This window comes from Nothobranchius furzeri, chromosome 7 (assembly GCF_043380555.1).
Source record: "Nothobranchius furzeri strain GRZ-AD chromosome 7, NfurGRZ-RIMD1, whole genome shotgun sequence".
Lineage (NCBI taxonomy): Eukaryota > Metazoa > Chordata > Actinopteri > Cyprinodontiformes > Nothobranchiidae > Nothobranchius > Nothobranchius furzeri.
Genome location: NC_091747.1, coordinates 52,001,283 through 52,017,763, shown reverse-complemented (window position 1 = coordinate 52,017,763; position 16,481 = coordinate 52,001,283). Strand labels below are relative to the sequence as shown.

Here is a 16,481-nt window from a genome sequence, read left to right as displayed (position 1 = left end):
AACTTTCCTCGCGGGGTCACTCATAAAGACAGTGGGAGGGTTAAATATTCCTATGTGATGCTGCAGCAGGAGAACACCTCACCCACCTCCTGTCTAGCCTGGCAGCCCGCCTTATATATGTAAATATGTAGTCTGACCTTGACTCATAGCAAGAGCTCAGTCATAAGGCTGAATCTAATGTTGACCTTCAAACTGCCTCTGCAATTGGACAGGGCTAGAACCAGTCAGAGTGATGAACAACATAACGTATTCATCGCTACAGAAATCAGTCAGCGGGTCAGTCCGCCACACACCGTTGAAGAGTAAGAAGCAAATACTTCCTTTTTCTAAAAAAAATGCCTGAAGTCCCTTCATCTGCCCAAGTTTAAACGTTGATGCCAAAGCCGTTTCTAACGAGCACTGTTTTTAAGCCAACGCCATCTTTGTAGTTTTTTTCCCCATCGAAGCTAAGCTCACCAAATGTTTCTCTACGATATAGAGCGCCGCGATTGGCCTAACCTAAAATTGTTTAGGCCAATGGTAAACCTGCGGTGGCTACAATGGATACACCAGCCTACAGAGCAAAAATTTAGGCTACTGCTACGGCTTGTCTAGATTTCTAGAGATGTGCAGAATGAAGGTACATTATTTCCTTTAAAAGCTATATTTTAATGAAAAAATGATCAGCTACACTGATGTCTGTTATGTTTATCAAATAAAAGAAGCACAGAGGTCTCTGCCTTTTTCACACTGTAATGCATCACTAAATACAGAGCTGTTATAATAAAAACCATGTAACAGTAGAATAAAACAGAGGCGATGAATGAAAAATGCTCTGGTCTCCTGACTTAATAAACTGGGCTTCAGTGCACACGAGCTGGACCTGAACAAAGCCTCAGCACCTTCTGCAGAAACCAAGTAAACTGGGACATCCTAAATTACAGAGACTGCAGCATTGTTTTAAAGAAAGAACCACCATCAGAGAAGCATGGATTTTTGTAAGGTGTACTAGAAAAATGTTTTTGTACAAGTGAAAACTGTTATTTAAATCTCTATAAAGCATATGAAAATTTGTTGGGGCTCACAATGGCCCAAGAGCCCTAATGAATGGCCAAGCACAACTCCATTTTAAAGCCCTACAATCAGAGGTGGAAAGTAACGAATTACATTTACTCACGTTACTGTAATTGAGTAGCTTTTTTGTATATTTATACTTTTTAAGTTGTTTTTAAAATCTGTACTTTTACTTTTACTTGAGTACATTTTAAAAAAAGAATTGTAATTCACTACATTTTAAATCATACTGAGTAAAAATAAACCGTAGGCTTAATGAATTAAAAATATTACATGTAGCAGCATTCAGAACAGGAAGAGACACCTGCATGAGCACCGCCTCTAAACCGTGGGGGGTGTGGGTGTACATTTTAGATAATGAGAACAAACAGCCATTTTTACCGCAGTTTAGCTGAAAAACATCAGTTCAGTCCCTGTGATCCACTCGCTGTTGACCTCCTCTCTCCCTCCTCTCCTGTGGGTTGGAACCCGCACCTTCGCACACCGGTGTGGCGTCATCAGAATTCTGCTCGGTTCGGTAACCAGACTCGGTTCCGTGTTTGAAATGTGTTTCCCTACCGCTCCGCGCGGAAGCGGCAAAATAACGTTTAGCGCTCATAACAAGCGGATTATCAGCACTTTGCTCATAAAACAGAAGACCTGCAGGCCTCTGTGAGTTAAACCATCCTGATACTGTTCAGTTGTAAACATTGTGCTCCATCCCTGCGTTTGAACTCAGAAGTTGCTCCTTGATGCCACAGATATGTGATGATTTAGCTTGTTTCTTTATTTTACTCCAGAATAAGAGATTAAAGTATTATAAAAGCAGTTCAGTGTAGTTAAATTAGTCATTCAAAAGATTCTAACATGCTGCAGTGTGTGTGTGTGTAGGGATGGGTACCTTTGACATTTGAATCGATCCGGTACTAATTACCAGTACCTATAAATCGATACTGGTACTTAACGGTACCAATTTTCGATACTTTTGAGTGTTTATTATTTTAATTCTCTTTTATAATTAAATATATATTTTTCTCAATATATAACAATATTTAATAAATATCACGATAAATAACATACAACTGTTTGTATTTTAACATCGTCCTTGTAGTTTTATGAGTTGATAATTAAACTGAAGCAACCATCTTTGCTGTGAACTAAATTTACTGTGCATCTTCATTCCTTTTGCCATCTTTTTTCAATTGATTTTTCCTACTGGGAAGCTAGAATTTCCGAGGAGAAAGCGAACGCACCATTAGCTGATAACAATGGTAGCAATGGAAGCTAACATACCAAGCTAACGTTATCTTAAACAGTTTATTTAGCTGCTGGAGCAGATTAAAACGATGATGCCTCACACTTAGATCGTTGTCACTGGTTTCGTCTTCACCCATCACATTTAGTAAAGTGAAGCCAAACTTTAGAGCGCGTTCATGTTCTTCTAGTCGGGAATTCGGAGTTCCGAGGAGAAAGCGAACGCACCATTAGCGAAACGGAAGCTAACATATCAAGCAAATTAAATTTACCTACCGGAGCAGATTAAGATGAGGATGTCTCACTTAGATCGTTGTCGCTGGTTTCATCATCACCCAGTTACCCATCACATTTAGTGAAGTGGACCCAAGCTCTAGCCTGCGTTCTTTCTACCATGCTGCTCTGTTTACAACTGGTTTGCAGCAAGCGACGACATAACGCCCTTGCGCATGCTCAGCTGTCTTGGCAAGTTCTCGTTATGATGGACGGGTACCGAAATGAGGCACCGTTTGAAATGACGTGACTCGGTGCTTGGTCGGTACTATGGAATTCGGTCGGTACCTTAAAAAGTACCGAATTCGGTACCCATCCCTGTGTGTGTGTGTGTGTGTGTTTGGATTCAAAGTTAAATTTGAACCATTATACAGTAACCTGAACCCACAGTGGCCATCTTGTTTTCATTTAATGTCTGCTAGGTCTCGTCTGCTGAATCTAAATAAACCATAAACCACTTTTTATAACTGGCAGAGGAGAAAAGACTCAGAGCATGAATGACTTAAAGGTTGTGTTTAGTGGTGGCGACAGGAAATCGTTTGACTAACAAAGCGTGAAATTCAAAAGGCCAGAGTAATAATAACTTATATTATTGGCTGCACAGTGCCCTGTATCCAGGTTTACTGCCTATCAGCATCATCTCTCTCAGTCTGTGTGGGACTTTATTATCCAAATAAGTCTAGGATTTTATCACATGTTCAATGAGATTATCACAACAGCCTTGAGACTAAATGAAATTTATGTTACATATGAGATATAATCTTGTATCCGTAGAACCTAAAACAGTTTGTTAATATATTATAAACCCCATCAATCCTTTGATACTTTTAAATCAATACTGAGGAACATGAAAGAGAAAAGCCCGTGCCCTCCTGAAACGTTCTGTCAATAAGAGCAAAATGTGATGAAATAAGAAGCCTGCAACAATTTTTCTCTTTCTCTCTGAATAAAACATCTTCAGGTGCTCCCTTTTCTGCTCAATTTGTTCCACACTCTCCACAACTCCAATCCTTTTCAAACCACTCCTGACATTCCCTTGGTGCATCCAAATGGTAGCAAATGCATTCTGATCTACTGTATGCCTGCAGGACCTCTACTTAACCAAACCAAGGAACGCACAAAAGGTTATGAAACTAAAGACGGGAGGAGAATGGATAAATAATGTAAATGTAAGTTATCTAAACTCACAACTGAGTCTTTGTTCAGATGTCTCAAGTGGATCTTTGAAGCTTTGATCACGGGCCTGCAGCCCACTAAGTACCATTCCTGTCTGTCTGTCAGCCACAGCATTGGTTTAACCCGGCAGTGCTGTGGCCTGACTCCAAACATAACGAGGTGTCTGAGGTTGTAGAGCGGTGATGAAGAGCAAAGTGACATCATAGCCTGGTCTGTGGTCAGCTGATGGAGACACGCAAATGTAAACTACTGGTAGAGAGAGAGAGAGAGCGAGAGAGAGCGAGAGAGAGCGAGAGAGCGAGAGAGAGAGAGAGAGAGAGAGAGAGAGAGAGAGAGAGAGAGAGAGAGAGAGAGAGAGACCACTGGGTGATGAAGAATATTTATTTTATCGCATCTGAAACAAAAAGAGGACAATTCAGTTTGGAAGAAAACATTTTTTTGCCCAAAATTTTCTTAAGAAATCAGTTGTTTTTTTCATGCCTCGGTAATCAGTCAACTGGATTTAATGAGAGGGATGTTTAGAACCCTGAGGGTGAAACAAGACAAATAAATAAATGCAAGAAGACCATCAAACAAGACTTTGGATTGTGTGAAGACACTGAGGTGTAATAACCTTTCTTTTCACCTTGCCGCATTTTGGTGAGTTGGGGAAATAAATCACAGACGAAGTGCTGATTATGAAACACGCCTCAGATGTGAGTCCAGGTTGCTGCGGTAAATCTAATTGGAGCATCCATCTGAGTCTGACTGATTCATCCAGACTGCAGCTATAAAATGACATGTCATCAAATTTAGCAACAAGGTATTTTCACTCCTCTGTTTCCTCATTTGTTTCTCTGTTGAGATGAAAAAGCCTAACAACAGCAGAGGAATACTTAAACGTCCTATGGGACATATAGATCAGCTGGGAGATGTCATTTGGAGGTTGCTCCCATCAGTGATGAGCCATGGGACGATGAAACGGACATATTTATTAAATCATCATTATATAACATTCATCTAATGTTTGGCTTACCTTTCATTAATTTAGCAGTCTTCTACAACTCCTCAGCGTTGAAAGGGAAGCTTTTATTTTTAATATAGACTTTGTTCTTTTGACTCAGATCCGAGTGAGCCTAACAGCCACCCGCTCTCTCCAGTATCTCCATATCTGTGTTTTAAATCTGAGGGTTTCTTGTGAGTAGAGACCGCATGCACAAATCAGCCCGTAATGATCAAACGTGTTGTGCTGTGGTAGGATTTACAGAGAAGGAGCAGGCCTGAAGCACCGTGCATGCCTGTGCCTTTACCCAGTACACATGAAGCTCCTTAAATTACCTGACTGACAGCGTTAGACACAGTCACTCCTTATTGCTGGTGCTGTCAAGTCAATTTGTGTTTTTTATCCTGCTCTCAATGCAAACATGTCAAACAAAGATGTTCGAAGAATGGTTTAAATCCATTTAAACCTCTAGTGGGCATGAATTCACATTTAAGAGATTCATATTTAAAAATCAAACACAAATGTTTAAAGGCAGGAAATAGGTTTCTGAAAAAGTTGTTAGGGCAGGTTACCTTTTGAATAAACACAAATAAAAGGCCCAACCATATTTCATCACAACCCCCACCCCAGAAGTGTTCAGTTTCAAGTTTTCAACCCATTGTTTGCACATTTTCTGCCATAATTTCTAAAAAGACACACCTATGTAACCATATACCAATTTAGCATGCTAGCTAATATCATGTGGTATTTTTATGGTGAAAAACAAGACAGTTTTTAGCTTTCTTAGTTTATTTAACTTCCAAATCACAGCTTGACAGTGCCACCAACAATCTGGGAAAACCACACGAACAACAGGTCAAAACTTCCAGAATCCGATGTGAACCTCCTCAAACCTGTCCCTCCCCCTTACTCCAAACACAAAAACGTGCATGTTGCCAAAGCAACTAACTGACAGCTCTGCCAGCCGGCAAATGACAGGCTGTGTTTAGAGACAACAGGTCAGTCACCTAAACATTTCCCACAAACAGAATGAGTAAAACAATTTTTTCAGTGAAATTTACAAACAAAGAAAAATTCCATCTGTTGCACTAGTTAGCCCGGCTTCACTTCCTGTTCAGCAGCTCCAAGACAAAAACGCACGATTCGTTCAGATAAACAGTTTTACGCAGAGGGAGAAGCGATTTCAGAGAGTAGTTTGATGGATGGGTTATGATCCAATCGCATTAGGAACAAGAGGTTCGGACTATGTGTTTCAGAGGCACTGAAAATGATTCTCTCTTTTGTGGTTTTTCTTTTTTTTTTTTTTGGACAAATGTTTAATTTATTGGTTGCCATCAGTATGTAAAGAGCCTTTCAAACAATATGGCAAAAAATGCTCCAGATAAACCTTACCCTTTAACACATTAGACTACGGACATGTCAGATACAGATCACCACAACCCCAGAAAGTCTGAAAGTACTTCAAGAAAAGGTTTCAACTCCCAGAAGATCCAGAGGGGATTATAATAATGCAAAGAGATAAAAATGCTCGAAGCACAAATGCATATGCAATCCACACTTCTGCTTCGGGAAATCCAGAGCTCCCGTACTAAACACCACACATAAATTGAAAGCTCCCTGAGATCAGTCGGGTAAATTACTGACTGCAGTGAGATGTTACTGACGAGGCACACAACGTCTTGAATCACAAATCTTTCTAGTCCCCGAAGCAGACTGTCCCTCTAGAACAACACAAGGCTTTAGATCAGCTTTTTGATTTAATTACCCACACGAGCTGCAGCAGATGTTAAGTTGAAGCCCAGCCTTCCTCTAAAACACCCCAACAACAGAAGCTGGCTTAAATAGGGAGCAATATCCCCTCCAACGACGTCACCAAGCTTAACGGGGAAAAGTTCTTCTTCGTTACGTTTCACACACCTGGCCAGCCACAGAGGGGCTGGAGTGCAGCAGCTGTGCAGAACAGAGGCACTGCACCAAACCTGGTGGCACGCTGAGCGTTTGAATCCAATCACTACTTCTCCTGCTGTGTGCGTGTGTGTGTGTGTGTGTGTGTGTGTGTGTGTGTGTGTGTGTGTGTGTGTGTGTGTGTGTGTGTGTGTGTGTGTGTGTGTGTGTGTGTGTTTACAACCAATCACAAAGCAGTCCCAACTGTGCTTCTCTCAGCCAATCACCTTGAGGTGCTGCTGAGAGTCAAACAGGACGTCTTGATTTATATCAGATCTAAAAAAGTAATGAAATCTGCAACACCATGCAAGATGTGCAAAGTACTATCAATGTGCGTCTCATACCTGAGTCTCTTGTTGTGCTGTTTGACCTTATCCAGTGAAGCAGCGTTAATCTGGGCCTGGTATTCCTCCACGGACACGTTGTCTCTGTAGTAGTAGCCCTCCATGCTCTCCAAAGCTACAGGGAGAATCAATAAATCAACATCCTCTTTAAAGCAGCTTCAACCTGCTATCAGACGTCCGTTTTCTGATAACTCCATCGTACCTTGTGTGAAGAGCACAGGGTAAATTTTGACACCTCCTCCATTTTTCAGGCGGTAAGGGAGCAGCGAGAAGTAGCGACTCTCAAGGTAGAAGCAGACCTTCAAGGCCTGGCGGGTCCCCTCCACCTGGTGTGAGATGGGCATATCTGCACAAGAAGATGAGAAATAAATCCAAGCACATCATTTTTATGTATTTTATGCTTAAAAGTTCTTAAGTAGTGACGTTAATGTCTAGCAATAAAAGTGAATTGTCAGAAGGAACATTTTATTTTATTTGGCTGCCTTGGTTGTAAAAGCTGTTCAACTGAATTAGAAATATAAAGTTTGGAGAACATACTGGCAACAAGTGGCTCTCCTTTAAACTGCTGGAAGTGGAAAGTGACCTTCTCCAGGTCTACCAGGGCCACCTGAGTGTCCTCCAGCATGGCTTGTTCATCCGTCTGAAGAGAAGAGCATTGCTTATATCAAGGAAAGAATGTGATTTACTTCATGCAATGCTGCAACACACGTCATTTCTCCTAATTCCAGTAGCTCTGACTGTTCTATCCACGCAGTTTTTACACCCATTTGGCCCTGTCCAGGGAGACGAGGAGCTGCCAACCATCGACGACGGGTCAGCTGTCCATTACAGGTGCACAAAAACTCATAGCAAAGACTTAATTAGCATCTACAAACATGCATGATTTTGAACTGTGGGATGAAACTAGAGAAAGTACAGGTGAACTTGTGAACTTCATAAAGAAAACTACTTTGATTTTGTGTTTCAAGAGAAAAAATAAACAAAATAACTCAATTTTTGATTCCTGTTCAAAAACTTTCCAGTGAGTCACACCCTTGCCGAAGTCGTTCCTTTACATGACTGCCCTTACACACACACACACTAGGGTTGTCACGATACTAAAATTTCAAACTCGATTCGATACTTGAAAAAAATCTCGATACTCGGTTTCGATACTATTTCAAAACACCAATTTATTGAACAAGTTTATTAAAAAATAACATTCCTCAATTTATATTACAAAAATTAAATGTTAAGAATTAAGTGTGTAAAGTGCTTAAACCTTTCAAGTATCAGCATTTTTTAAAACGTGCATACAAAAACTGACGAAAGTTAACACTTTAAATCATGAATTGTCTCACTATATATATATATATACACTATTTGCAGAGTGATGTTTTGATTCTTAAACTCTGTTTGAGCATCATTTTTGTCATAAGATGTAATGCCATATGTTTTGTTCTGTACTTTTGAACAACTCTGTTGGTCAATAAAGGGAGAAACAAATTTCTCCACAGTAGGACAAAGGTACATCTACCAGTAATCTTAATAAAAACAGATTGGCGCACGGCAGTGACGTCAAGCGCCAGTTAGATTAGCCACGGCTAGTCTGTTCACGCCTAGAAATCCCAGACTCGCTCCACACGAACAGGGGAATCACGTTAATGATTCCTAACAAAACCTTTCGACATTGAGATGTTTTGGTGCAGATAATGTCTTATTTCGAGGCTGCACCATGGGTGCCCGTCCGCACCCGTTATATGGAGGCTGGTGCATCATTTCCACTGACGGCGATTCGCCGATGGATCTACGGTAAATACCCCGGGGAATCCAAGTTGCACCAAAGTTGTCAGCGTGAGTAAACAAACGTACTGCATGCTAGAAATTAAGTCCGGGTTGCAATAAACGGGAGTGTTCCTTTAAGCACATAAGCGTGAATATACAACTACGTGTCGGACTTGGTATGCTAATTAAGTTGGGCTGTGAAGCGCCTCCCAAATTCGCTGTTTATGTTTTTGTTTATTTATTTGGCAGACAAAACTTGGATCGGAGACAACTCGCGTGGGAAGTTGCAATGTAGCCATGCGGCGTCTTCTTCTTCTGTTTGTCTGGGAGGCGGAGGCTGCTTTACGGCGTCTGGCTGTCGTGCGTGTCGGTGTACTTGAAGAAGGCTGTGTATAATAGTCCATAATATCGATACCACAGGGATGGAATATCTAATTTAGATACCACTTTTAGCATCGATTTATATCTAGGTATCGATTTTTTTGACAACACTAACACACACACACATGCGCGCGCACACACACACACACGTCTCCACGTTTGCTTTAGCTTGTTTATATTTGTTTACATTTTCAAATAAGAGGGAGTATGTGCTTCCTTTTCAAACTGCCTCTCACCAAGACAAAAAGTCACACATGTGCTTGTTGTTGCAGCAAAAGGAAGCTCGTATATTTCTGTGTACATCTATCATCCCCCTTTCTTCTTCTTCTTCTTCCAGTTCTCTCTTCCTGTCCCCATCAACCCGGCAGAGAGCAGAGCAGCCGTGGAAGAGGATCAGGGGCCGTTTTCTAAAGACACATTTGAGATGGTACAACGTGTGACCAGAGGGGCACCCCAAGTGATGCCTTATGGATGTTTGGGTAAGGTCATCACAAATACAGTCACAAAAAGACACACAGACGTTATTCAGTGTACATAAACTACAAACACACATGAAGTGCTTTCAGCAGACTGCAGGGAGAATTTGATGGAGTTGCCCTGCAGCTACTGAGATCACTTTTTTTTTCCTCAGTGGCGCTTGAAAAGAAAATGTTTTGGAAAACAGGGATGCCTGACTCAGAGTCAAAAAAGGAACACTGTGACCCAAATTGACTAAACCGTTGCAAAACTTTAGCAGATGCAAATCAGTATTTATGCATTCATCTAAATCCCTTGCAAAGGGGTACAGTGTAGCCACTCTCTGTGCTGGTGCATCATTTCAGGGCTGCATGATTGAGAATTTGTTTTATCGTGTCGCAGAAAGAAAGTTGCAGGTTTAAACCCCAGCTAGGGTTGTGTATTGGTAAGAATTTGGTGATACGGTAGGTATCACAATACACAATAAAATATACCACAATACTAATAGTTGGATGATAAATGCAATTTTTTTATTTGAAAACACAGGCCAGACGTTTCCAAGGCACATCAGTCTCATCTTGAGATATCTTCGTTTCGTGAGAATGAAGGTGGTAAAAACTGCTGCCACCTAGCTGTTGGAGTTTGAATTGCACCGCACAGAAGAATTGCAGTACAGTGGTCCGCGGGAATTATGTTCTAAAAATAACCCACAATAGGGAAAATCTATGAAGTAATTAGCTTCATTGTTTACTATTATCATAGATGTTTGTAGCCCACGCAGGTACTATTTTGTAGCCTAGCCTGCCAGACTTGTCCTCTGTTTAATTCTGCACAGAGAACTAGTCTGGTAACTCACAGGCAGAGAGGCACTTGAGGGGCAGGACTAGGTAGCTCAAAAGTAACCAATCAGAAAAAAGATGGCAATCCCGACTGTGCCGCACAACGCTGTAGTTTTCTAGCTGTAGTAAACAAAATAGCGTCTAGCAACAGCGCAAACATTTTTATTCAAATTTTTTTTAGAAGAAATGCTTTTAGCGCTTCTACTTGTGGTTTTAAAGACATTTGAGTCATTTAGAACAGAGGAAAGAGTCGCAGCCATCGACATAAATATATGGATAATGGGTTTCCATAGGCTCCAATAACACGTTTTTGTGCTAAAATGGGAGGTGGCCACCACCGCCATTTTGACCGTGTCACAGGTTCCGTCAAGCCCAGACAATTCCATAAAAGGGAAGAGAGGTGGAGCTGAGGGTGGGGCTGTAAGGCTGGGATCGACTGACGACACCCGGTCGAACTAGCTACAAGCTAACCTGAAGCTAACCCAAAGCTAATGCGGAGGTGGGAGCTAAGCTAACAGAGGTAGCAACCTAGCTACAACCGGAGTTAACTGTGCACAACACCAGAGCTTCTGAGTCAGAGATACGCCGGGCTGACCGCTGGGTAAAACCGGGTGGAACACAGAGGTCTCCGAGACCTCCAGCCGCACAGCAGACAAGCGCCGCTGTGATCTGAGATGCACAGAGCTGCCGCTGGGGAGAACCGGGTGAAAAGGTTTCCATCCCAGAGCTCCACAAGCCGTCAGCCCGCGCAGCACACAGACGCCGTGATCCAAGGGATAAACCGTCAACCCTGCTCAATGGTCAACTTTCCTTGCGGGGTCACACCCATTAGGACAGTGGGAGGGTTAAACCCCAAATGGAAGTTCATTTTATTAGACACAGATTTGGAGTGTGTGTGAACATAAACTGGTACGTAAGCTCACCAGATTGGGGGAGAGGAGAGATTGGAAGTGAAACAGCAGGCCAGCACAGGCGATTTGCTCCAGCCACCGGCGGCTGGCTTCCTGCGCCTCCTGAAGCTCCTGACAATCCGGAAAGTCCTGGTCCAGCTCTTTTCCTACATTGTAGAACTGAGTGAAGGCAAAAAAATAATAATAATAAACAGTAAGGGTAAATCTGAAAAAACCGTGTGAAAATCTATAAATAAGTGTGTTTTGTATATAATTTACCTGGTTGAGGACAGAAAGCAGGTGCTCTGAGAAAGCACACACAGCTGCAACTAAAGACTGACAGAACACCATGTCTCTGCGTAACTGGATCTCTGAGTCTGGAGAGAAAATAAAAGTACACAAGAGGTAGTAAAGGAAACCCCGGTAGCAAAGGAGGCTTAAAAATGATGAAAAGGCAAATAGTCATACTGACAGATGAAACATGAAGGTATAACGTGATAAGTTCAAAGATTAGCAGAAGGAACAGACATCCAGACAGTCTGGTGTGGGTGAAACGCCCACTGAGGTGACCAGAAAGCTTGGCAGCTTGTTTCAAATGTGTTGGGTATTAAATAATGTATCAGAGAAAAACGAAGGCAAATGAGAGGTGTGCTCATGTGAAAATAATTAGCTGACAAAATTTCTAGAGAAATAGACCTTTCTAAAAGTTCACCAATCCACTGAATTAAAAATGACTTCCTGAATTTGTCAGAAATTAATCAAGTGTTAATCTAACTCAGACATCCGTTTATAGTTTGCGATTGTAGCAGAAAAGTTTTATCTCCCTAAAATATGTTTGTTCAAAGAAATATTTTTTATTCTCTTTTATTCATTTTTGTTTTCTCATTTTGGGAAAGTTTTTTGGCTGCACCGCGCCCCTACATTTCAGGAGTTTTGTTGTTTCGTCCAATCAGATTTCAGTCTCTGTTGTTGCTAGGGGGAAATTAATCTGCCCAAGGCCTTCAGAATCAGTAAAGCAGGCCTACATTATATGCTTTATAGCAAGGGAGCTGTTTACTTTTAACCAATTTGGCCTTGCTGGGCCAGCTAGCTCACAGACATCATATACACAGACACCCCATGGACTGGTGCTGCCTATTGGCGCTGGCTGAGCTGTGGTCCGCCATCTTGGATGGGTCTCCATTCACACCCAGTACATTTATTTCTATTGAGGAAGGTGTTTACCCAACTAAAAATCATATTTTATTATGCTTTTTCATTCAATTCAATTCAAAGATACTTTATTAATCCCAGAGGGAAATTAAGAGTTTCAGTACACACAATTCTGAGATCAGACAGACATACATACATACATAGGCATAGACACATGACAAGAATTGGTGACTGTGGTCATTCGCAACCCGAGTCGTGCTACCTTGATAGAGATCAGAGGGTTTACATGAGGACTGGGTCAGGTGGAGGGAAAAAAGGCACTTCAGAATTACCCTCCACAGGGAGGGCAGCTTTGCTATGCCAAAAACACCTCAGACAGAAATGCAACAGACTTCAGACATTACACAACATAAGTGTCCACTGGGTGGGGAGGTAGGGTTTGGGACTCTCCACACATCAGTACATGCAGCCGCAATAAGGAGCGCTCGTCACCTCCGTTTGGACGGGGAAGGAGGTATTTGGGTTAGAGAGCACAGTGACTCCTGGAAACGATTCAACGGCCTTTACGGGTCGCAGTCCCGCCCAGGCTGGGATAGGGAGACAGAGTTACCATGGCGATGGCAGCATTCCACATTTCTTCTGAGGGGGAGTAATCTCTTCAGCCTCACAGGCTCAAGGGCTCCAGGTTCAGATAAGAACTTGTTTTGGGGCCAGACAGAGATAATTTCCTCTCTGTCTTTAAGTTCTGTTGATCTCCAACCCCTCTGAATCCAATAATGGCATAAATTAATCTATCCCAATCCGTGCTGATTTGTCAACTCTATCCTTGATGGCATCAACCTTCTGTGCCAGAGTCTGAATCTCAGCCAAAGTTCCAAGCTTACGACTCATCTCGACAATTTTTTGAGTTTGTGCATTCACAACGCAGTGTAATCCATCCCTGAGCTCCGAGATTGAGCCAATATTCCTCGACAGCTCATTAATTTTCCGGTAAGCCAGGTAACCGCTCAGGCCAAACAGCACGAAACCTGACACCAACACCACGAATATCCAGAAGTCTTCAGAATCCTCTACAGACAGTTGAGAGAGGCAGATCAGGTTCCACTGTTTCCAGGAGTCGATGATATACCCAGCTGGCTCTGTCCCAGAGGGACATCCGGGAGCCCCTTCTCCTGTTCTCATTGTTGAAAAATGTTTGTCAATCGCGTTGAGAGACCAACTGACCAGGTCCATTTTAATAATTTCCAGTTTCCAGAAAAAATGCTGAAGCGCCATACACCCAAAGTCAGACAAAGAGCCTTGGGATAAGATGGGGAGGAGAGGAGGAAAAAAGCGTCTGAACTCTCCAAGAGCCAAAAGAAGAACATAGCCATATGGCACAATAGTTACGATTTAGATATAATGAAATAAAAATAAATAAAAATATTAAATCCCAACAGGTAGGCAAGAAAAGTAAGTAAGTAAAAGTTTATTTATATAGCGCCTTTCACAGATATAAATCACAAAGCGCTGTACATGATAAAGATCAGGGCAAATACCTCTAACCAATAAAAACATCAGAAAAACAATAGCAGTGATAAACGTAGAAAATAAAATCATGAGTATAAAGAAAGTGAAGGTGTGAACCCGAACAAAGGCATCTTTTTGAAACATTTAGGGAGGGAACGCCTGGATGAAAAGGTGAGTTTTTAGATGATTTTTAAAGATCTCTACAGTGTTAGAGTGACGGAGATTTCTATAGCAATCCCACGTGATCTGTTTTCAACAGTGTGAAGGTTGCACAAAAATGGCCACAGTTGCTCGCCTTGCGTTGACTGCAGTTGGATTTTGGAGAGTGAGGAAACCGCCCAATGTGGCGGCAACATTGTTACACTCTCCAGCGCCCAATGGGGTGTCTACATATTCATATCAATGAGCTAGCTGGCTTACGATGATGTCGGGGTTTCCGGTCCTCTGTTTGCTAGCAAAAGAAGTCCTCATTGATCCTCATTACAACTTTTTTGGGGTTTATGCCCACAACTGATGAAGGAGAAAGGGATTCGGTTGCAGGAAATATTAAAATTCCATTTCCATGTCGGACTATTTTAGAGAAGCTGGATGTCGTTAGACATGTTAGCTTAGCTTGCACAGAGATTAGCTCTGTAGAAATGAGGATGGATAAATAATCAACAACTCCTGAGAGTTTTATGTTGTTTTACAGATATAAATAGTTAATTATGAATAATATACTTAAATGTAAATATGACATTTTGAAGTGATGTTAATCTGTTTTGTAACTTTGATATTTAACCTTTAGTTCTAGTCGGACTGCGTAGCAGGAGATCTTTTGAATGGCCTGTATTTGATATAGCGCCTTCTAGAGTCCTAGAACCCCCCAAGGCGCTTTACAACACAATCAATCATTCACCCATTCACACACTGGTGGGGATGAGCTACAATGTAGCCACAGCTGCCCTGGGGCACACTGACAGAGGCGAGGCTGCTGAGCACTGGCGCCACCGGTCCCTCCGACCACCACCAGCAGGCAAGATGGGTTAAGTGTCTTGCCCAAGGACACAACGACAGCGACAGACTGAGCGGGACTCGAACCAGCAACCTTCTGATTATGGGGCGAGCACTTAACTCCTGTGCCACCGTCGCCCCACATGCTTTTCAGGTTGTCGTAGTTTCTTTACAAAAATAATAGCAAACATTTTTAAATTCAGTTTTAATCTACTGTGATTTGAGAGGAAGGTCAAACGAACCCGAATACTGCAGCAGCACCAAGAGCAGTCGAGTCTTCACCTCTGAAAACAACAATTTCACACACAAAAACACAGTTAGCGATGAACTTGTCGTCCCACAGTTGTTATATTCTACATGATCAACGCCTTCAAGTCAAACATTTTGCTCATGAAAAAAAAAAAACTAAGGAAAGAACAGGGAAAGATAATAACACAAAACTACATTTTGTTTATAGTCATATCAGAGCTCTGGGTAACAAAACAAAAGGTCAGACTGAGTGAAAAAATCCTCCCTGGTGGGAAACTAAAGCTGCACATTAATAACAAGTGTTTATTTGTGTTTGCTCTGTAGCGATCAGCAGCTCACCTTTCCCAGGAGTGGCTGGTTTCAGGTTCCAGCTGTTTGCATCTGGATGTTTGGCTGTGTGCCTGTGCGTGTGCACATGCCATATGTGTTTGTGGACTCGGTCAGTGTGTCAACAAACAAACCCACTCGCTGCTGCTGGCAATAAAAACATGCCTCACCAGACTAAAATTAAAAGGAGCTTTTCAATTATTCGCTAGTTTATAGCTCCAGCTCTGTGGGCCCAATTTGCGGGTCCCAGGATGGGTTTGGAGTTTTAAAGCTAGTCAAGCAATTACCGAGAGAAACAGTCTGGTGTTACATTTTAATAAATAGGATGGGATGCACTGAAGAGCAAAACAATTTAAAGATCTTTTCATCCCAGCCCAGGTATATTTTCCATTTAAACTCTGACTGTGCACAAGCTCCAGGGCTTGAACATTTCGGTTTTGAGAGTATTTTTGCTACATTTGAAGCCGTTAAGGTACACACTGACCTTCTACGTATTTAGAAATGGTTTGTGTGAGCGCCTGAACGCTGTTGGGAAGATTCCACGGATCCTGTTTGATATGGAGACGCAGCTTTTTGGTGCAGTTCACGCTGGGCTCCATCTCCTGCTGAAACTCTGACACAAACACACATTTACATAATTAGAACAGAACCACTCCATGTAGATGAGTGAATGAAGCAATGTGAGCAAAAAGGCTCATTTTAATAGAGAAGATGTGGATTGGCTTACATCCATGTTTTACATGTGAATGAGGAAAAAAAACATAAAAAGTATTTAATTAAAACTGTAAAAGTCAATCTGGGGTTGGTAGATCAGAGAAGAAAGCAGGGCTCTGTAAATTTGATTATATATATATATATATATATATATATATATATATATATATATATATATATATATATATATACATTATCTTTG

At 41.7% G+C, this 16,481-nt stretch overlaps 1 protein-coding gene across 3 annotated transcripts in view; it reads right to left on the bottom strand.

The window, feature by feature from the left end:
- Positions 1-16,481, bottom strand: part of prex2 (phosphatidylinositol-3,4,5-trisphosphate-dependent Rac exchange factor 2) — a 152,016-nt gene that overhangs the window by 20,307 nt on the left and 115,228 nt on the right. For all 3 annotated transcript variants that reach the window (XM_015955247.3, XM_054751157.2, XM_054751158.2), the window contains exons 30-36: positions 16,050-16,178; positions 15,232-15,273; positions 11,615-11,712; positions 11,369-11,515; positions 7,543-7,645; positions 7,208-7,351; positions 7,006-7,120 (exon numbers count right to left, since the gene is read on the bottom strand). In XM_015955247.3, the coding sequence (XP_015810733.3) occupies positions 7,006-7,120; positions 7,208-7,351; positions 7,543-7,645; positions 11,369-11,515; positions 11,615-11,712; positions 15,232-15,273; positions 16,050-16,178 (778 nt within the window). The remainder of the gene's footprint in view (positions 1-7,005; positions 7,121-7,207; positions 7,352-7,542; positions 7,646-11,368; positions 11,516-11,614; positions 11,713-15,231; positions 15,274-16,049; positions 16,179-16,481) is intronic.